At 51.4% G+C, this 21,045-nt stretch overlaps 1 protein-coding gene and 1 non-coding gene across 7 annotated transcripts; both read right to left on the reverse strand.

The window, feature by feature from the left end:
- Nucleotides 1-920: 920 nt before the first annotated feature.
- ISM2 (isthmin 2) lies at nt 921-14,693 on the reverse strand. 6 transcript variants are annotated; one of them, XM_045451680.1, is made up of 6 exons: nt 14,357-14,693; nt 7,544-7,786; nt 5,887-6,262; nt 4,102-4,242; nt 3,766-3,849; nt 921-2,584 (listed from the first exon to the last, which is right to left on the reverse strand). In XM_045451680.1, exons 1-6 carry the CDS (start codon nt 14,480-14,482, stop codon nt 2,067-2,069), a joined length of 1,488 nt encoding a protein of 495 aa, XP_045307636.1. In that variant the 5' UTR covers nt 14,483-14,693; the 3' UTR covers nt 921-2,066. The 6 variants fall into 6 exon arrangements, with proteins under 6 accessions (XP_045307636.1, XP_045307639.1, XP_045307642.1 ...); XM_045451683.1 differs by having other exon boundaries at nt 6,019-6,262; nt 14,357-14,601; XM_045451686.1 differs by lacking the exon at nt 14,357-14,693 and adding an exon at nt 13,933-14,048.
- Nucleotides 14,694-19,556: 4,863 nt separating this feature from the next.
- LOC123584532 lies at nt 19,557-19,662 on the reverse strand. Its single transcript, XR_006705500.1, has one exon. It is a non-coding gene; the product is annotated as a U6 spliceosomal RNA (small nuclear RNA).
- Between the last annotated feature and the right edge of the window lie 1,383 nt (nt 19,663-21,045).

A 21,045-nucleotide genomic window follows, 5' to 3' on the forward strand; every position in this document is an offset into this window, starting at 1 on the left:
CTGGGGCACCTGAATGGCTTAGTCAGTTAAGCGTCTGACTCTTGATTTCAGCGCAGGTCATAATCTCACGATTTGTGAGATTGAGCCCCAAGTCGGGGCTCTGCGCTGGCAGTGTGGAGCCTGCTTGGGATTCTCTTCCTCTCTCTGCCCCTTCTCCACTAGTGTTCTCTCTCTCAAAATAAATACACACACACACACACACACACACACACACAGAGTTTCTGCTAACAGATAATTAAATTATGCCTGTACTAATGTTGATTTTCCCAGACAACAGAATGGGAGAGAACTTGGATCCCATCTGGTGATGAGATCCTGCCCTCTCTGGCCCTGTAATATTTTAGTTGCACCAGAGTATTTTTAGACTGTGGCCCAGGACCAGACTAATAAACTTACCTCTAGGTGTGATGGTTATGGAAACATCTGGTTCTCTGAGCGTCTCCAGGTGGTGGCTCTGGACATACCTTGCCTCATCCTACTTCCTGATGTGTCTCTGTCCTTCCCCAGATGCCAGTAGTGACAGTGCAGTGTCTGTTAAGGGTAGCAATCAAGGCAGGGTACAGGTCCACTTCTGTCATCTTATAGGGGTAGTCCTTTGGGCAACTCTGCCCATACTTGCAGCAAGGTACTTGGGGAAATAGGGCCACTTCCTCTGGAGTGCATGCTAATTGACCTCTGCCTTGGAAGTCTTCCTGTTCCCCAAGAACTAGTAAATGTGCTCTGAGGTCCGTACCTCCTAGGAAGCCCTGTACAAGTATGAGTAGGGATAACTCACATCTACATCTAAACTCTGTATCCCAGGAGCTCTGCCTGCCCGGCTAGGTTAAGGAGTCACAAACACGACAATGGGGGCTTGGCTTGGGCTGTACACAGGGCTCCCTACACCTCTGGTGAGGCTCCAAATTCTTCATCAGACAGAATTTGAAAATAAAGTGCTTTATTGCTGAGGATCACAAAGAGCTTCAGGGCGGCGGTCTAGGAGCTGAAGTTCCCACCTTTTGGAGCTTTTGTGAACAGGATGGTGGGGACTTCAGCCCTTCAACCCCACACAAGGCAAGGAAGTAAGATTTTGGGGGTGAGGAGGGCAGGGAAGAAGCACCAGGTTTGCTAGGTGAGCCGATTATGTGCATCTCTTCCCAGCTCTGAGCTCAGTGCGTTCAATGACATCACCTCGGGAGCGTCAAGTGGGCCATGGCGGGAGCCTTTACAAATATCACAGAAACTGTCCAAATCTGGGCTTCCCTGCCGCCAACCCCGAGCCGAGAACTGGTGTACCGGCTCACCATGGTGCACATCCTCCTGAGCTGTTCTGAGCCCACCCAGACCTGGCAGCTGTGTCCATTCAGGGCAGTGCCATCCAGTTCTGCACATCCCTACAACCTGGACAGAGCAGAGATTGCTGGACAAAGAAAGGGACCTGAATTGGTTGACCCATTCCCAGCCAGGAGCCGGCCCTGTCTCGGCCACCTCAGCCTGTCTGTCCACGCTGGGCCCCACGGGTTGACTTCAGCCTTAACCAAAGTAGTGTCCACTGAAAAGCAGCTCGGAGTTGAGGAGAACCTGTTAGGGCCCCGGTGTGGGTCTGTGGTGGCTCCCAGCAGGGGTGGGGCAAGAGGGCCTCCGGCAACCAACCAGAGATAAAGAGGGCTGGCTGCTAGGCTGGCTGCCAGCCTGACAAAAGCAGCTGTGGCACCACAGGCCCTGGGAATCACGACGTGTGCCCACAGCCAGGGTGGAAGAGCCCAGCTCAGAGGGAGAGGGAGGAAAATGAGTGGCCAGGCTGGGACAGCACCTCCTAGGGGGCAGGAGAGGGCAGCCCCCACAGACACACACTTCCCCCCGCCCCCATCACCCAGAGACCTTGGGGGCTGAGCTCCCTCCCTCAGCCTGGGCCCTGTACACCCCTCGACCTGTCCCCAGCCCCACACCGACACCTGGGGTGCTGACCTGCCTTGGGTTCACAAGCAGAGGGCCCGCGGCACCAGGCCGGCCGGCCTCACGGGGTCTGGGCAGAGGCAGGGTGAGGGGTGTGCAGGGGAATCTTCTCCAGAACAGCAGCCCCCTGGTTAGTACTGCTTGGCCTCCTGCAACTGGGCCAGGTACTCCTCCTCGGGAGGGTTGTCGGCGCAGGCCCGGCCATTGTTGGGAGGCCGCACAGCGTGGTAGCGGCTCCAGTCCCCCTTACAGAGGATCCAGGGCAGCGTGTCCACCTTGAAGTGCAGCTCAGGCGAGAAGTCGGTGCTGACGAGGTCAGGCGCACCGGCGCCCTTGCCCCGAGTCAGCAGCCGGCTGCCCGCATCGTAGCAGCAGTGCTGGGCGGCCAGGGTGCTGCTCTCCACGGACAGCAGCGAGCGCAGGCAGAAGCGCGCCGTGGGCTGGTACACGTCCAGGTGCTCTCGAGGCCCGCTGGCATCCCTCCACTGGAAGCTTCGGCCCCGGTGCTCATCCTGCAGGCTCACCGCGCTGTACACGGCCTCCAGCGGGTACGCGCATGGGCAGCTGGGCAGGTCCTGCAGCACCTGACTCAGGTACTTGGCTAGGAAGTCACTCTTGCAGTTCAGCCACTTCTCACAGCTATCCACATCTGCAGAGGGGAGGGGAGCCAGTCAGCCCCGCGGTGGGGTGGGGGCTGATCAAGGGCCAATGCCTGGAGAGAGAAGGCCCCGCAGCGGAGCTGAGTGCAGCCCAGCTTGGCCTCCTCTGTTGCCAGATAAGGGCTACCACACAACCACCCAGGAAACCTGGAGCCAGAGGCTACGGCTCAGAATGGATGTTGGCCAAGGGGCTGGAGGAGGAGCCTGGAGGCTGTCTGAAGTGCCAGGTGCTGTCCCTTTATGTGCTGGATGGTGGGGAAGATCTGGGGTCTTGGGGAAGGAGCTGGGGTGGTCGGGCGCAGGAACCGCTGTTTTAAGCAACTGGTAAGAAAGCATGTCGACCCACTCTCACATCTGCCCGCTGTGACCCCTTCCATCTATGCTGTCTTCCTCCCTTCTCTCTACCTTGGGAATGTGGCTGCTGACTCTGGCCACGCAGAAGGAACGGCTCCTTCCTCCTCGCTCCAGAACTTTGGGGCACACTCTGCAGCATCGTGCTCAAGTTGGTCGTGTGTGTCTCTCCCCCTAACACCCGAGCTCTTTGAAGGCAGATCCCGGGCCTTAGTCTTCTGGGAACCCCTGCCCTGCACAGTGCCAGGCCCACCACGCCAGCTCAGGGAGCTTCACAGTATTGAGCATAGGTCCCACCTGCAAGGGGGCCTGTTGGCAGCTGCCTACCTCCTTGTGAGGAGCAAGTGACACCAAGAGACAGAGATGCAGAATGTCCCAGTGAAAGTACCGTCTGCTCCAAACTGCTGAAAGGAGCAGTCCTGGAATTCTGGCCCCTAAACTGTTTCTGACAGCACCCCTTCCCACACAGAGCCTACCCAGGAGCCTCCAAGACCACCCGGGAGTGGAAGCCAGAATGTCCCCATCCCTTCCCGCAGCCAGGGAGAATATGCCCCACCAGGTGGATCTCCAAGCTCAGTGGCTCCCATCAGGACGGTCTTCCCAGCAGGAATATCAGGTTGGGAAAGGCCAATGGCCTGGCTAGAAATGACAGGGACTCAGAAATGACAGGGCCTCTTTGCTGGGGAGACTAATCTTCCAGCTGGAACATGTACTCTGCCTCAGTGGATGGGGGTGAGATTCCTCCTGTGCAGTGATGCTCCACCCTCCCGAGAGAGGTTCTCCCCAAGCCCCCAGGAGCAGGGCCTAGCTCCCCACTGACCTGGGCTGAGCATGTCCGTAGCATTGTGGGCCAGGGGCGGCCACCCCTCACCGGGGAAGCCCGAGGGGTCCTTGTCCTCGGTGCCTTTAGGAAGAGAGGAGGCCAGGCTGGTGGGGCCCCAGGGCACCTCTGTGCTCCCAGTGGGGAAGCCCAGCCCTCATTAGGCTCTCGGTGCCCACAGCATCTGGACTAGGCCTGGGACGAGGCAGAACCACCGTGTCTATAAGCTTCCTGCATCCCTTCTCCAGGCCCCACCCTCAAACAAGGCCCACATTCCCAGGGAGCCAAGCCCAGAGTGTAAGCCTCTGCCTGTGTAGGAGCTGGGATTCGTCTCACCAGGACAAAGGGGCAGGTCGCAGGCACGGGACTCGGTGGCAGTGCAGGCGTAGCCGCAGGGCCGAGTCCTCCTCTGGCTGCCGCTGCCGCAGCTCCCACTGCAGGGAGACCAGGGGCTCCACTCCTCTTGAAGCTCATAGTCTGGGTCAAGGCAGGGAGCCAGGGGTGAGTGAGCACAGCCCACAGGGCACATTGGTGCAGATTAGCTAAGGGTACCCCTTCCTCAGGAGGATGCCATCCGTGCCAGGGCTCCCAGCCTAGTGGACAAAGCACGGGCTGGACTTCAGCCCCCACCTGTCCCTCAGCTGGGGACCCTTGCATGGTGGACACCCATGTAAATCATCAGGTGGCTCTACAGACACAGCAACAATCCCAGCCACCCACTCTGTGCCAACACAGCGATGAAGAGAAAAAGATATCTGGGGCTGGAAGCTACCTGACCACTGTCAATGTGACCCTGGGCAAGTCCCCCTACGTCTCTGACCTAGAGGGGTTTTTTTTTTTTTTGTAATTTTTTAATGTTTATTTATTTTTGAGAGAGAGAGAGAGAGCAGGGGATGGACAGAGAAGGGGGGGTGGACAGACGATCCGAAGTGGGCTCTGCACTGACAGCAGCAAGCCCGATGCAGGGCTCGAACTCACAAACAGAGAGATCATCACCTGAGACGAAGTCAGACGTTCAACCAACCGAGCCACCCAGGAGCTCCTCTGACCTATAATTTTTATGTCAATTAAAACCAAGGCTGACAACACTTCCCCAGCACTGGGGACATGAAGGAAAGTCCTGACTTTCCATGATAGGGACCAAGACCTGGTCTGAGGAACCTGAAATACACCATGACTGCACCCTCAGACCTCTGGCTGTTGCAGGGCTGAGACCCAGGGGGCTCTGTGGAACCCCCAAAGTACTGACATACCCAGCTCTCTCCTCACTTCCCAGGCAGGCTGGAGCAGGTGGGCACCAAGAGTTTAAGGAAAATTAATGGAAGAAAAGCTGAAAGGCATGAAAACTGCCAATTTACATCATTTTGGTGAACCAGGGAAAGCCTGCTATGCCTTAGTCTTAATGATGGCACCGCTGTCCAAGGATGAAATACCAGGGCTCTAGGGAGAATGGCTGTAACTGTCCATGAAACACGTCTGTACCCAGGAAAACCTGAACGACAACAAGAACGGCTGTCATGGGAGCTAGCCAAGTGTTAGGTGGTATTTTCTGATAGTCTGTGCTATGTTGTTTTCTAATAAAAATAATAAAAATAGCCAATACTTAGTTTACTACATGCTGGCACTTTAAATGTATTAACTCAATATCCTCTACACCCAATCTTATGTAGTTAAGGGTTGTGCCATTCTCCATTTTAGAGAGGAAGTAAATTAGGCATAGAGAGGTTAAGTAACTTGCCCAAGGTCACTCAGCTGGTAAGCAGCAGGGCCAGGATTCAAGCCCACACAGTCTGAAAATGAGGTCAGTTATGAGTGGTGGGATTTACCATATTTCCCAATTTGTTGGAAAGTGACAGCTATGAATATATGTAAAATTAACAAACGTCGATTTGCTTAGGGGGTCTCAGGGCTGTTGTGAAGGTCAAATGTTTGGGGGAAAAACAGATTTTGCAAGCTATGGGTAATGTTGCTATTTAGCAGATGATGGTGTTTGTACAGGCCTAAGCTTCTGGCCTTCATAGCTGCCCCTGCTCAGTGAAGCTCTCAGGCCTCCCTTTAGCCCCAGTTACTCTCAGAACTTCGAGAAGCAGCAGCCGGGGATGCCAAGGCGGGGATGCTCACCATAGCCGTCTGGCTCCTTGAAGGCCCAGTCCCCAGGGGCCAGCCAGCCCTGCTCCCAGCTGCCTGTGGCCCCACTGAACCCAGGCTCCTCCTCCTCCTCCTCTTCCTCCTCGTTGTCCTCCTGGTCCTCACTCTCACTATACTCTGCAGGGTAATCCTCCTCCTCCACTTCTTCCTCCTCCTCTTCTTCCCCTGGGGCTCTGCCCTTGAGATTGGTCCTCCCCTCCTCGCCCTCCAGGTAGCTCCAGAATAGGGGCCAGAAGAGCTCCTTGGCGGACAGCCAGCTAGAGGCACCCTGGGGCCAGCGACTGCTGGGCTCAGCCAATAGGTCCATCTCCACCTCGGCCTGGGGATCCTCCACCACCTCGATGGTCACCTGCAGAGGGTCAGACACAGGCCAGCCAGTGAAGGAGTGCTCAGAGCAAGGCTCCAAGGAGAGGAGAGGTGACAAGTGTGGGGGCAGGGGCAGAGGACCAACCTTTCCTCCAAACCAGCTCATTCTCTTGGCCAACCTTCCTGGCCTCCCAGGGCACACGGGGTCACAATTTAAGACTTGGCTGTGCATCAGAATCCCCTGGATATTCCAGACTCCTTGACCTAACCCTAGACATGAATTTAATTATCTGAGGTGGGGCTAGGTATGGTGGCTCTAACATGTGCCAAGGGTAGAGACCCACTAGTTTAAGAGAAGCTGGCTGTGAACTCTGCTGCAGGCTGCCCAGAATTAGGGGCCACTAACAGCCTTGGGTGTCGCTGTAGGGCTGGAAAATGATAGCAAAGAGAGCAAAGTCCCACAGCAGCCCTGGGTGGGGCGGGGGTGGGGGGGGGAGGCTCTCATTCACCACATTGTGGACAGGAAATAAGTAACATGAAATCATTTACATGAAAGTGAACTTTGAAACATTGTTTTTGGCTATTATAAAATAATACGAGATCGCCGAACACAATTTGGGGGAAAACCAGCAAAATATAATGAAAAAAATTAAAATCGCCCCCACTCCATCTCTGACAAATAACATTTTGATAATTAAACTTCCAGGTTTTACACATGCACGTGCGCGCACACGCAAACACACAAACTCTTAAACAAGTTTAGAATGTTAGTTTCTACACTTCCCCGTTGCCTTTTCTCTTTTGATGAAAGTGTTTTGCAAACTGTAGGTGCTGCACAAAATGCAGGACTCTTATCATCAGGGATTGAGGACTGGCAGTGGAGAATGTAAACTGGAATCCCACTGGCTCCATAAAGCCCCTCTGGCGGGCAGCCCCCTACCACGAGCCCACCCCATTCTGCACTCAACCAACCCTGCAGGAAGGGTTGGGCCTGGGTAGGGGCCACAAGTCGCCCCTTCCCCATTTCCCTAGAAGGCCCTGCCATCCACAAAGCTTCCCCACTCCTTGGGTCTTCATGACAGCCCTACCAGGCTGGTGCTGTTTCTCCTTTGCTATGGACTGGAAAACACAGGCTCAGAGGGCCACATGCCCTGCTCGCCCGCAGCTGGGAAGTAGAGGAGCAGCCCCCACTACTCTGTGACCCCCAAAAGAACCCCCGCCCTCCAAGGAATACAGGATGGGGACGCCTGACCTCAGGATGGAGCCGGTCAGCCCAGTTCCTCTCTAGGTGTCCACTGGGCCTATGCCCTCCTGTAGCTCTCACCTGGATATTGGGGTTTGGGGCAGTCAAGTCTGTGTTGGCCAATCCTGGCAGCTTCTGCAGCTCCAGCAGCAAGGGAGTGTCCTCCAGGGTCCTTGGCATGGACGCCTTGTCCAGGCTCAGGGCTGCTGGCTCACTGAGAGCCCGGCGCCTATGTTGGCGTGGCCCTGCCTGGAGGCGGGTTCTGGGGAGCAGGGGGGTCCTCTCCTCTTCCCTAGAAGAGCTGGGATCTGGGGAGGCTGAGACCTGAAGGAGAGAGAAGGGGAGGAGGGGGTGACTGGGGTCAGGGCTTACCCCAAATGGACCCAAAGTAGGCAACGCAGGAGTCTTGGGGTCTGACCAGGCCACAAATTCACCCTGTGACCATGGATCCAAACATACGTGTTTTAATGCCTCAGAGAGTAAATGAGGCCATGTGCACAGAGTGTTTGGACAAATGGTGCCAACATGAGGCATAACAGGGGGGCTAAATCGGGTTTCTACATGTGGAAGAAACATAAACCAACCTCCTCATTTTACAGATGAAGAAACTGAGGTCCATAGAGGGAAGCATGTTGTTTAAGGCAGTGTTTCCAAGTGCAGTTCACAGACCACATGCCTCAGAATGCCCCAGGGCTCTTGCCCAGGAACAGATGGCGGGTCTCACAAGTCAGGGCAGGAAGGCCCAGAAAGGCTGACAAGGAGGGTAGTGGCAGACCTGGGCCTTCCCCCAGCAGGCTCCCCTGTCACTGACCCTCCCAAGCTGTCCACGTGAGGGCTGTGTTCCTTAGCATCTCTGACCACTGCTACCTTCCTCCTCCTGCCCGTCTGGGACCCAGCACCTTTTCCTAGTTCAGGTGCCATCGCAGCTGTCTGTCTGCCAGGTAATTCCCTCCACCAGCCAGTGCCCATGGGGTCCACACCGTGACAGTCCCTGCCTCGGCTCAGATAGTAAGTGAAAGACCCTGGTTGTCTCTGACTCCAGCAGCAGCCCTCACCTGCTCAGACAGTGGGACACTGGGGTGGCCATCCACCTACTTCCAGGCTACAGCCATTGCTCAGGTCTCTACAACAGGACAGAGGGGGCACTGTCCAGAGCTGTCTTATGATGTAAAGCATGCCCCACCCAGGCCACAGCCTTGACCCCACTTCCCATCTCATACCTAAAGCCGCGTGAAAAAACACAGGTCTGGACAGTCAGATCAGCTTGGGTTCAAATCCTAGCTCTGCCTCTTACTAGCTCATTCAACTTGATCTGCAAAATGAGGATAATTCCTACCTGGAAGGATTGTCAGAAATTAATTTATCAAACACTTACTTCCACAGCATGTGTGTGCCAGGCACTGTTCTAAACACTTAATCATTCATTTCATTCTCCCAACAACCCTCAGAGGTAGGTGCTAGCTGTCATCCCCATTTTGACAATGGAAACTAAAGCACAGAGAGGGCAAGTAACTTGCCTCAGGTCACACAGACATTTAGTGGCAGAGCCTAGGATTTGAAACAGACAGCCTGGGTCCAGAGCCCATTCTCTCTCTCTCTCTCTCTTTTTAAGATTTTATTAAGTAATCTCTACATCCAACGTGGGACTCGAACCTACAACACTGAGATTGAGTCACACACTCTACCAACTGAGCCAGCCAGGCACCTGAGAGCTCACACTCTTAACTGTTTTGCTCTGACACTACAGGCAAGAGTGTGGAGAGTCTATTTCACAAATCAGGGGCTTATTCAGTCTAATTTCTCACTATGACTTTCTTTCCTTGGGTTAAAAAAGAGAGTCAGAACCTTTGGCCTCTCCCCTTTAACCCCCTCCTTCAGTGTTGCCCAAACACCTGGTTCCAAGGCTCCTGCACTAATCACCATGGCCCATCTGAGCCTGGCCCTGGAGTCTGTTACTGAGTCAAAGTGCTCTGGTCTCAACAGCCAGGCCAGACAAGCAGAGAGGATGGACAGATGAGTAAGAACAACTCATCTCCTTCACTTACCAGTCTTGGAGGCCTGGGACATCCCCATATGCTGCTTTCCTGGCAGCTCCCACTCACTATGCCACCAAAGCCCTAACTGTCCCGGTGCCTTGGCTCAGTAGCTCCTCTGTCCGCAGCCTCAGGACTGCAGGAGTTCAGGGTCTGCAGCCTTTCTGGCTGATGTGGATATCACTGCCTCGTGAGTGGGTAGTTAAGCAATGGTTCTCATCTGAGAACATTTGGCAATGTCTGGAGACATTTGTGGTTGTCACTTGGAGAGGGGTTATACTGGCACCATGTGGGAGATCCTACAACACATAGGACAGCCCTCACAAAAATCATCCAGTCCAGAATGTCAACAGTGCTGCAATCAAGGGGCACCTGGGTGGCTCAGCCGGTCAAGCGTGGACTTTGGCCTAGGTCATGATCTCGTTGTTCCTGAGTTAGAGCCCTGCGATGGGCTCTGTGCTGACAGCTCGGAGCCTGGAGCCTGTTTCAGATTCTGTGTGTGTGTCTCTCTCTCTCTGTCTCTCTCTCTGCCCCTCCCCAACTTATACTCGTGCGTGCTCTCTCTCTCTCTCTCTCCTAAAAATAAATAAATTAAAAAAAAATTTTTTTTATGTGTGCCAGGGTGGCTCAGTTGGTTAAGTGCCGACTTCAGCTCAGGTCATGATCTCACGGTTCATGGGTTCAAGCCCCACGTTGGGCTCTGTGCTGACAGCTCAGAGCCTGGAACCTGCTTTGGATTCTGTGCCTCCCTCTCTCTCTGACCCTCCCCTGCTTGCACTCTGTGTCTCTCTCTCTCTCTCTCTCTCAAAAATAAATAAACATTTAAAAAAAAATTTTTTTTAAAGTTTTTTTTTAAAAACAGTGCTGCAATTAAGAAACCCTGCTCTAGGGGGCGCCTGGCTGGTTCAGTTGGTAGAGCATGCGACTCTTGATCTTGGGGTTGTGAGTTTGAGCCCCAATGCTGAGCGTAGAGATTACTTAAATAAATAAATAAACTTAAAAAAAAAAAAAAGAAACCTTGCTCTAAAGTCAGGCTGCTTAGATCTGAATCCCTGAATAGTCTGGTCTCTGACCTGTGGGACACTGACGGGACAGAACCTCTGTGAGCATCCTTATGTGTAAAATGAGAACAATGATGGGAGAGAGGTAGCATCCAGCAGGGCTCAGAATGTTCATTTCCAGCCCTCTCCAACCTCTAGGCCATAGAAACTCCTGGCTAACCACCACAGCCACACATCACAGCCACCCTTCTCTAGAGCTGCTTAGAGCCCCTGCTCTGTGCTTCAGGCCCCAGAACTCTCAGGAGTGGAATGGGGCCATGGGTCTTAGTTTGGGTTTCTTCAGAAGCCAATGCTGACACCAGAATTCAAGGGCATTCCTTTGGAAGGTGATCCCAGGAGACACCACCAGCAGGGAGTGGGGGAGTGGGTCACGGGTGGGAGGCAGCTAATAAAGAATGCTCCATCAAGTTAGTGACCATGGTGGACAAGTGGAGCTCAATCCTACTGGTGCCTCAGTTATTCCCCCAGAAGTAGGGAGCTGGGCTACATACCTGCAAACCTCACCAGTCACTGATTACGGGCTTCTGGGTGGAGGAGAGGATTTGTTCCCCGGGCACCTCAGATCGGCCATGTACAGCTGAAAACAGGCCCTTGTGCCAGTGACAGCCCTCAAGCAACTGGACACTGGCAACAGGGAGTAAGGCAGAGATACGGGCAGAGCCCCCTGAGCCCTGACCCGTGAGTACTGTCTGAGCACATCTTCTCTACCAGGCCTGAGCTAGTAGGCCCTGGATGTGCCTTCTGTCACCCCAGCCACCCCAGCTAGAGGGAGGTAGGACTTTGTCTGCTTGTTTCACGCAGTATCCTGTGCCTGCTACACGGGAGGAGCTCAATAAATCACTGCTGAGTGACTGAATGAACACTAGCACCCCAAGGGGTGAATGTGACTGTCTCTATGTTAATGATGAGGCTATGGAGGCTCAGAGAGGGTAAGGGATTTACATAAAGTCCAAGGTTGTAATAATATCAAAGCTCGGCTTCAAACTCAGCTCTGCCTGAGAGACAGCCACTCACTAGCTGCAGACCCGAGGCTTAGTTATTAGACCCACTGTCTGTTTCCTCGTCCCTGAAACAAGGAAAACAAGACAAGGACCACAAAATGCTAGGCACTGTGGCTGTTTGGGTGGTGTTTGGATCCTATCCAGAACAGAAGACACCCAAGGCAGAGTTCTGTCATTTTTTCTTTGCCTGTCTGGTGCCCAACAAACCTTTGTGTTGTTTTTTTTTTTAACTATGTTATGAGTTTGAATCTCTTTTTAATGTACAGAGAGAGGAGAGAGAGAGAAAGAGTGAGCATGGGTGAGGGAAAGGCGAAGAGAGAGACAGAATCTCAAGCAGGCTCCACACTGTCAGTGCAGAGCCCGATGCGAGGCTCAAAGTCACAAACTGTGAGATCATGACCTGAGCCGAAATCAAGAGTCAGATGCTTACCTGACTAAGCCACCCAGGCGCCTCACCCAACAAACTCTTGTAACGACAATGCCACACATGTGTACGTCCAGTGCAGGCCATCCGACAGAATGGGTTCTCTTATTCCCATTTGACTGTGGGAGTAAACTGATGCTCAGCAACAGGCCTGACCAGAGAGAGGGTGGCACATTTTGTTCACGATGCCAATGATTTCAAGACCTTTCAAGACTTACGATGAGCAGGCTGGGGCATGACATACAAAGATGGACCCTGAGGTCCCGGGTCTAGCTCTTGAAATGACAGACCTGGCTCCCAGTCTCAGTCAGGCTTAATGTCTCTGTGCCTCGATTTTTTTCATCTGGAAAATGAGACTAACACCCATCCAACACCCATGGGAACAACACCGAGGGGCCGTATGTTCTTCAGCTTCGTCATAAAAGTCTCTGGAGTTGTCATTTATTTCTGACATATCACCTAAGGCCCTAGAAGAGCAGTCTGCATTATGTCAACATAATGTCTTAACTACCACCTTGATTACATAACAGCTTTAACACACATCACATGGACTTCTGAAGCAGTATTTGAACTGGACGGGATCACAGAGATGACTTAGCCCCTTATTTTAAATGTCAGGAAATCATCTGAGGTGAGTCATACCTGAGTTAATGACCCACTGAGACCAGAACCCCAGGACCTGAGCTCTAAGCTCTGTTTTTCATTCATGGCACTAATTTAACATATGTTTGAGGGTTCCACCAGGCCCTATACTGGAGCTGGGGGTATGACTTTGGCTCTGAAATAACCTATCCTCTAGACTGGTCTCGGGGGAAGATCTGGCAAATATATCAAAAATAATCACAATACAAGGCAGTAAGTACTAAAATAGAAAATATGTCAAAATGAGTAGGAAAAAAAATGCCAATTCAATTAACTTTATGACCACTGCCACCTCCACCTAGGAGGTGGGACTGGCCAGGGGATGTTCACTTCCTCTGGATTTGTCTACAGCAGTGGTTGTCAGCAACGGTGGGGGAGAGGGGTGTCCGTCAGGAAACACAGGGCAATGTCTGGCTCTGTCCGGCAGTGGGTGCTACAAACACCTAACAGGTTAAGGCCAAGGATGCTGTTAAATGTCCCACAAGGCACAACAAAGAATTATACAACCCCAAATGACAGGACTGTGGAGGATGAGAAACTCCGGTCTACAGGATGTAGTCTCAACAGGAGGCAAAAAATCTTAGATATTACAATGGTTTGTAACATACCCAAGTGCCATGATACATAAACAGTATATTCATGAAATGGTATATCCCAGTTTCAGTGGGAGAGGCACTTAGGGGGGAAAAATGTCTAAAAGGCTCCTTAGAAAGGCAGCGTTGAAAAAAAAACGTGGATAAAACACCAGTCCACAGAGACCTCAAATGCAGGCGGTGCTTTCCGCCGCCTCTGGAGGGCCTCAGCAGCCTGGGCACCGCTAGCAGCCCGAGCTCTGGTGCCGCTCACCCACCGGTCTCCTGCACGCACCCGGCGGGGCCTCTCAGTGCCTTCGTCTGGAAAATGGAAAGAACTACTCTGGCCTCCTCCTCCTAGAACAGCTCAGAGCCTGGAAGGAGCCAGGACCCCCTACCACACCAGCCCGCAAACCCTGGAACAAGCCGGGAGGGTTTTGTCCCCAAGGGGACAATCCACGCAGTAATGGCTGGACTGTGGACCCCTGGTGAAGGGAGACAGGTGTCGACAGACCGTGGTTCCCCTTCGCGTCTAAACTACTCTTCTCCGACTCGCTCCTCTGTTTTCGGTCGCATCCCCAAAGCCCACTCACGAGCCACCCAGAAAGTGCCCCCCACCCCCACCCCCACCCCCACCCCGCCACGTCTTAGCGACTTCTGCTCTTCCAACTACATAGTAATATCAAGGTCCCTGGCTGATATTACTCTCCAGCAAGTTGAAAGACCCCACTCACTACCTCATCTCGTCTCAATTCACACCCAAAGGGACTCCAATCTTTTGCAGGTTTGATTTGAGGCTGCACCGGCCGTTATTCGGCGGGTTGAACCTCAGCAACTCCGCGCAGCGTCGCGTTCCCCTCCCACCCTCCCGACTCCTCTCGGAACGCGCCCCCGGACAGGGGGCTTGCAGGAGAGGTTCGCTCAGGGCGAGGCGGCCGCAGGTGGGAGAGGCCGGGCGGTTCCGGGGCGTGTGGGGGGAGGTCCGCGCCCGGCCCTCTGCCCACTAGCGCAGTCTGTCTTCGGCCGGCCAGCCACGCGGTCGGGGCGGGGGCTTGCGGGGGGGTGGGGAGTCCGCCGCACCTGGTCCCCGTCCCGCGCCCGCCCTCGGAGGTCCCCGCTCGCGCCCCGGGCCCCGCGCCGACCCCTCTCCCCGCCGCTCACCTCCGCCAGCCTCGCGGGGCTCCGGGGCCGCGGCTTCCTCAGGGGGAGCGCCCGGCCCGCGGCCAGCAGCGCCGCCAGCAGCACCACGCCGAGGAGGAGCCCCGCTTGGCCGGGCAGTCGAGGCATCGTCTGCCTGCCGGCGCTGCTCCGCGCCGAGCCTCCGCGCCTCCCGAGCCGCTCCCGCGCGTCCGTTCGCGCCGGGCCTCGCCTCCTCCAAGGGCGGGAGCGCGCCGGCCGCGGGGGGCGAGGGGCGGGGGCGGGAGGTGGGGGAGACCGGCGGTCGCGGGGACGCGCGGGGCTGGGGAGCCGCGCGGCTCTCGGGTCAGCGCCCGGGATGTCCCCGCCCTTCCCGGAGGGGCGGCTCCTCGACGCGCCCGGACAGTCTCGGCTCCCTTTGATCTGGCCGCCTCCCCGCCCCCTGTCCCCGCCGCTGGTGCCGTCGCAGCCCGGAGCGAATTCCTGTTCGGGGGATGTCGCGACCGGCCGGCACGGCGCGCTCAGGCTCCGCACTGCCACTCCTGCGGGTCGCCCTCCCCGCCGGCGAGCGGACGGCGCGGGGACACACGGACTCCCAGGACCCCGCGAGCGGGAAACGCGCCGCAGCCCAGCGTGAGAGCCCTCCGGCCTGGGGCAGATGTTTGTTTGTGCCTCGAGGTAGGTTTGCTCAGGGAAGCAGGCCGGGAAGTAACTCCTCCAGGGCTCCCCGAGCTCCCCAGCTGGAGGTGGAGCCCAGAAAAACACCTGCCACTGTGCACCCGATTTCCTCAGGATGTTCTCAGAGCACAAAAACCGAGAGAGAGTTGAGATTCAGATGTGAGGATAGAGTCCCAGGAGCACAGCAGCTAGACACGTTGAGGGAGTGGTCAGAAGATCTAGCCCGGCCACTGAGTGTCACCTAGTTTTATCCCGGATAAAACAATGGGACCACCCACTCCCTCTAGCGAGACTCTTGTGCAGGGATCCTCACGTGTAGCATATGCGGGTCATGAAATAAAACCTCAGCTCGTGATAAAGATCAGGAACCCTGAAGGGCAGTGACAATTTTAGTGGCTGGGGGCTGTGAGGGAATGTGAGCGCAGTGATGCAGGGCCGGGGGCAGAGCGGTTGGACAGGTCAGTGAGGAGCTGTGGGAAGACACTAGGAAGAAGGCCTATTCAGGGACCACAAAGGCTGCCTGGTTTCAGGGCAGGAATAGCAAATCCCTGGAGGTGCTGGGAGGATGGCCAAGAAATATGCCATAGGGGTAAATCTTGGGATCTGGGTTTAGCCAAAGTGAAAAAGTTAGGGGCCCGGGCACAGTTCTGAGAAACCATTCCAATCCCCAGCGGCACGGGCCAGGGCTCTGCAGTGTTTTGTTTTGTTTTTTAATTTTTTTTAAATTTACACCCAAATTAGTTAGCATATAGTGCAACAATGATTTCAGGAGTAGATTCCTTAGTGCCCCTCACCCATTTAGCCCATCCCCCCTCCCACAACCCCTCCAGTAACCCTCAGTTTGTTCTCCATATTTATGAGTCTCTTCTGTTTTGTCCCCCTCCCTGTTTTTATATTACTTTTGTTTCCCTTCCCTTATGTTCATCTGTTTTGTCTCTTAAAGTCCTCATATGAGTGAAGTCATATGATTTTTGTCTTTCTCTGATGAATTTCACTTAGCATAATACCCTCCAGTTCCATCCACGTAGTTGCAAATGGCAAGATTTCATTATTTTTGATTGCCGAGTAATACTCCATTGTATATATTTACCACATCTTCTTTACCATTCATCCATCGATGGACATTTGGGCTCTTTCCATACTTTGGCTATTGTTGATAGGCAGTGGTTTGAATAGTAGTGCATCACAGGGATTACACTGGGTCTGGAGTTGGCCACCAAGGTTTGATTCTGGCTTCTACCATTTACTAAGAAGTTGTTATTATTGGACAAGTTCTTTGACCTCTTGGTGAATTTGTCATTTATAAAAGTGGGGGAGTGGGGGGGTGGGGGGTACCTACTTCACAGGTGTAAGAAGTAAATAAGAATCTATGCTAAGGATTCTTATTAGGGTGCAGTTACCATTTTTTGGTCAAAAGTGCCAAATATTGGCAATTTCATGAGGTTCAACCTAATAAGATGCTTAGTACATGGTAAACATTCAGCTGTTAGCCCAAAGAAACCTGCATTTGAGCACCTGCTTTGTCATACTGTTTGTTTTTTTTTTTCTAGACAAAAAGTGAGACTACCTTGTTCGTTAGCATTTAAAAAACAGTTTTTAAACATTTATTCATTTTTGAGAGACAGAGACAGAACACAAGCAGGGGAGGGGCAGAGAGAGAGGGAGACATGGAATCTGAAGCAGGCTCCAGGCTCTGAGCTTAGAGCCTCAAACAAGGTTCGAACCCATGAACTGAGAGATCATGACCTGAGCTGACGTCGGACGCTTAACCAACTGAGCCACCCAGGTGCCCCTCTTTTCATCAAACTTTTACACCTTCTGCCAGCTCAAAGTCAGAGCTCAAGTTCATTCATTTGTGCATACCTGTCTGAGTCAGTCACTACCACTGTGCTCCAGGCCCCTCTCCCCCTTACCTGGACAGCTGTAGTAGCCTCCTGACTGGTTCTATTATATCCTCTCCTGTTCTCACTGCCTCCTCACGAATGCTCTTGGTTATCTTCAGTGGAAAACAAGGCATCGTCTACATACAGTACATGCTTCTGAGTTCATCTGATTCTACTCTCTGATTCTTTGAGCTATTTTACAGCCCTATATAGGTTGTAGGCAAGAATAACGAAGTAAAATAGTTATTACATATGGAAATGCAAGTTATGTCCTGTCCTCTGAGGTTCATTTGACCTCCCAGTATAGAAACCAGTTTTGCCTACATTTTTTTTTTCTTAATTTTTATTTACTTTTGAGAGAGAGAGAGAGACAGAAGCGCGAGCAGGGGAGGGGCAGAGAGAGAGGGAGACACAGAATCTGAAGCAGGCTCCAGGCTCCGAGCTGCTAGCACAGAACCTGATGCGGGGCTCGAACCCATGGACCGTGAGATCATAACCTGAGCCAAAGTCAGACACTTAACCGACTGAGCCACCCAGGTGCCCCCAGTTTTGCCTACATTTGCACATCCATTTCAATATTCTTGATCTATAATTGTTCTTGTTTTTCAGTATCTCCTTTGATTGCTTATAATATCTTTACCAGTTTCCTCATTCGGGAGTTAAAGAAAATCTTTAACTTGTGTTCATTTTTATATCTGTAAGAGAATCATTTTGTTTTTTGAAAATTATCTTTTTAAAAAACATTTTTAATGTTTGTTTATTTTTGAGAAAGAGCGCAAACCGAAGAGTGGCAGAGAGAGAGGGAGACACAGAATCCGAAGAAGACTCCGGCTCTGAGCTGTGAGCACAGAGCCCAGTGTAGAGCCAGAACCCACGAACCATGAGACGTGACCTGAGCTGAAGTCAGACACTTAACCAACTGAGCCACCCTGGTGCCCCAAAATTATCTTTTGAAAATCCTGTTGGATGCACTTCATTCCTACCTTCCCAATCTTAGCTCCCTGGCAACCACTTATCCCCTCTCTGTCACTATGGGTTACTTTTGCCTTTCTAGATTTTTGTATTAATAGAATCATATTTATGTTTTCTTTTGTGTTTGGTTTATTTGTGCATGTTAAGACTCATCCATACAGTTGTAGGTATCAGTGATTTGTTCCTCTTCATTGCTGAGCAGTATTCCATCCCATGAACATAATACTACAATGTCCTTGCCACTCACAATGACAGCATTTGGATTGTTTCTAGTTTGGGGCTGGTGTGAATCTAGCAGCTGTGAATATTCAAGTGCAAGTGTGGGCATGCTTCTCTAAGGTGGATGAAATCACTGCCCCAATCTGCCAAATTGTTTTCTCAAATGGCTATACACTTTGTATTCCCATACCTTTGTCAACACTTGGTATTGTAATTCTTTTTAAACTCAGCCATTCTAGGGGCACCAGGGCGGCTCGGTTGGTTAAGGGCCTACTTCAGTTCAGGTCATGATCTTGCAGTCTGTGAGTTCAAGCCCCGCATCGGGCTCTGTGCTGACAGCTCAGAGCCTGGAGCCTGCTTTGGATTCTGTGTCTTGCTCTCTCTCTGCCCCTCCCCTGCTTGCACTCTGTCTCTGTCTCTCAAAAATAATAAACATTAAAAAAATTTTTTTTTTAACTCAGCCATTGTAGTGGGTAGGTGAGTAGTGGAATCTTAGTGTAGTTTTAATTTGCATTTCCCTGACAACCAGTGATGTTGAACATTTTCCCTGTGCTTTTCTAGCCATTAGCACATCTCCTTTTGTGACAATTCTGTTCAAATCTTTGGGGCATCTGGCTGGCTAGGTTTGGAAGGCACGAGACTCTTGATCTCGGGGTTGTGAGTTTGAGCCCCACGCTGGGCATGGAGATAACTTAAAAAATATAAAATCTTAAAAAAAGTGTTCAAATCTTTTGCTATTTTTTATTGAATAGCCTTGCCTTATTGAGTTTTAAGGTTTTTTTCCAGATAGGAAGCCTTTATTGGATATATGTTATGCATGTTTTATCTCAGTCTGGAGTTTGCATTTTCCTTTTGTGGAAACTTGAAGTTTTCATTTTTTTAAGTTCATTTATTTATTTTGATAGAGAGAGAGGAGGGGCAGAGAAAGAGGGAGAGAGAGAATCCTAAGCAGGCTCCATGCTGTCAGCCCAGAGCCCGACGTGGGGCTCAATCTGACGAACCATGAGATTATGACCTGAGCTGAAACCAAGAGTTGGATGCTTAACCAAGCCACCCAGGCGTCCCTTGAAGTTTTCATTTGGGTAAGTCCAGCTTATCAGTATTTCTGAGCCATGCTTTTTGTGTTCTAAGAAATCGTTGCCTAATCCAAAGTCACAGATTTTTCTATTTTCTCTTGGAAGTTTTATAGTTTTTATGTTCAGATCTTTGCTTTAACTGTTGCATATGTGAGGGAAGAGTTGAAGGTCATTCCCCCTAGATATTCAGTTGTTCCAGCACCGTTAGTTGACTAACTGTACCTTCCGCATTGAATTAATTTGGCACTTTTGTCAAAAATCGACTAACCATATATGTGTAGGTCTATTCCTGGACTTTCTTATTAAGTTTTAAATTTTAATTCCAGTATAATTAACACAGTGTTGTATTAGTTTCAGGTGTTCAATATAGTGATTGAACAATTCTATACATCACTCAAAAATGTGGAAGTCTTCACAAATCTGTGTGTCATCCTTGTGCAGAGGCGTGCTATTCCTCTCTGTACCGGTCCAGTTTTAGTATACGTGCTGCTGAAGTGAGCACTATTTTTGGACTCTATTCTGTCTTATTTGTTCAATATGACCATCCTAATGCCAAATGCAGTCTTGGTTACTGTAGCTCTGTAGCAAGTTTTGAAATCGGGTAGTACAAATTCTTTTTCAAAATTGTTTGGTTATTTGCATTTCTATGTGCATTTTACCAACTTGCCAATGTCTACAAAAAAGAAAAGAAAAGAAAAAGGACTCTAGTGGTGATCTTTTTCAGCGCTTGCAACTCCACACTGGTTTTCCCCAATGCGTAAGATAACCCCGCACCCTGACAGCCCAGGACAGCAAGCCTCTGCCCCCTCTTCATCAGCACCACCTCCCCCCACCCCTGCACCCTAGCATCCTTCCCTTTGCTCACAGAGCATCAGTCACACTTTCTTTTGGATCCCTCATGCCTTAGAAATGTTTTCTGTATCACCTCTGTCTAAACCATACTGGTTACCTGTTTTTATCATGCTCTTTACTTTTCCTTCACAGACTTACCAGTTTGTAAAATGATGTATGTGTCCGGATGCTTATTTGTTTGCTGCTGGTACTGGTAATGCCAGAGCCTGACATGGAAATAACACTCCATATTTATTGGTTGAATGAATAAAGGCAGAGATAGCTTTCTGAATAGTTTATTTGGGCAAAACAATATTATTTGCATGGGATGATTCTTAAGTCATTTCAAGTAGTCCCCCTTCAGTTCTTAACATGTGCTCTCAAAACTGATAACTGATACACCTGACCCAACCCATTATTTATAGCTTCACAGTCTTCCAAGGTAAAAAAAAAAAATCATCTGGCAAAAAAGGTAGATGGGAATAAGGGAGAAAGAGAGAAGAGTGACATTTTAACACAGTACTAGAATTTAACATTTTTTATTTACATTTCCCCCTCTCACACTTTCTCAGATTAGATAGGCATCCCAGCAATGGAGAGGGGTTATCACAGCACCTCTTGCAAAGTCCAGCTTACAGGCAAATTGGTCAATGAAGAAAAAAAAAACAAAAAAACAAAGGCCAACAAAACAAGATCTCAGCTCCCCATAAGCTATCTCTCTGTTCTTATTCTCTTTCCCCCTTCTCTTAATGTTTGCTACCTTTCTACAGAGAGGGATCATCAAGACTGTATGGACATGCTGGCTGAATTGACATGGTGATTTCACCAGTATCCTGTAAAGAACCATCAAGGATGCTTTTTATCACTCCAACCACTGGTTTAACATCACTGAGGGAACATGACCTAATGTTAAGGGTGAAGACAAGTTACCATCCACCCCAGTCAGGAATATGTCCCACACTCCCTTTGAAGGCCTGGGCCAAGCGACCAAGCTTTGCACAAGAAACCTGAGAATTGTCAGAAAACGCAGGCTCTGAATTGACTCAAGGGTCCT

The sequence above is a fragment of the Leopardus geoffroyi genome, chromosome B3 (assembly GCF_018350155.1).
Source record: "Leopardus geoffroyi isolate Oge1 chromosome B3, O.geoffroyi_Oge1_pat1.0, whole genome shotgun sequence".
NCBI classification, from domain to species: domain Eukaryota; kingdom Metazoa; phylum Chordata; class Mammalia; order Carnivora; family Felidae; genus Leopardus; species Leopardus geoffroyi.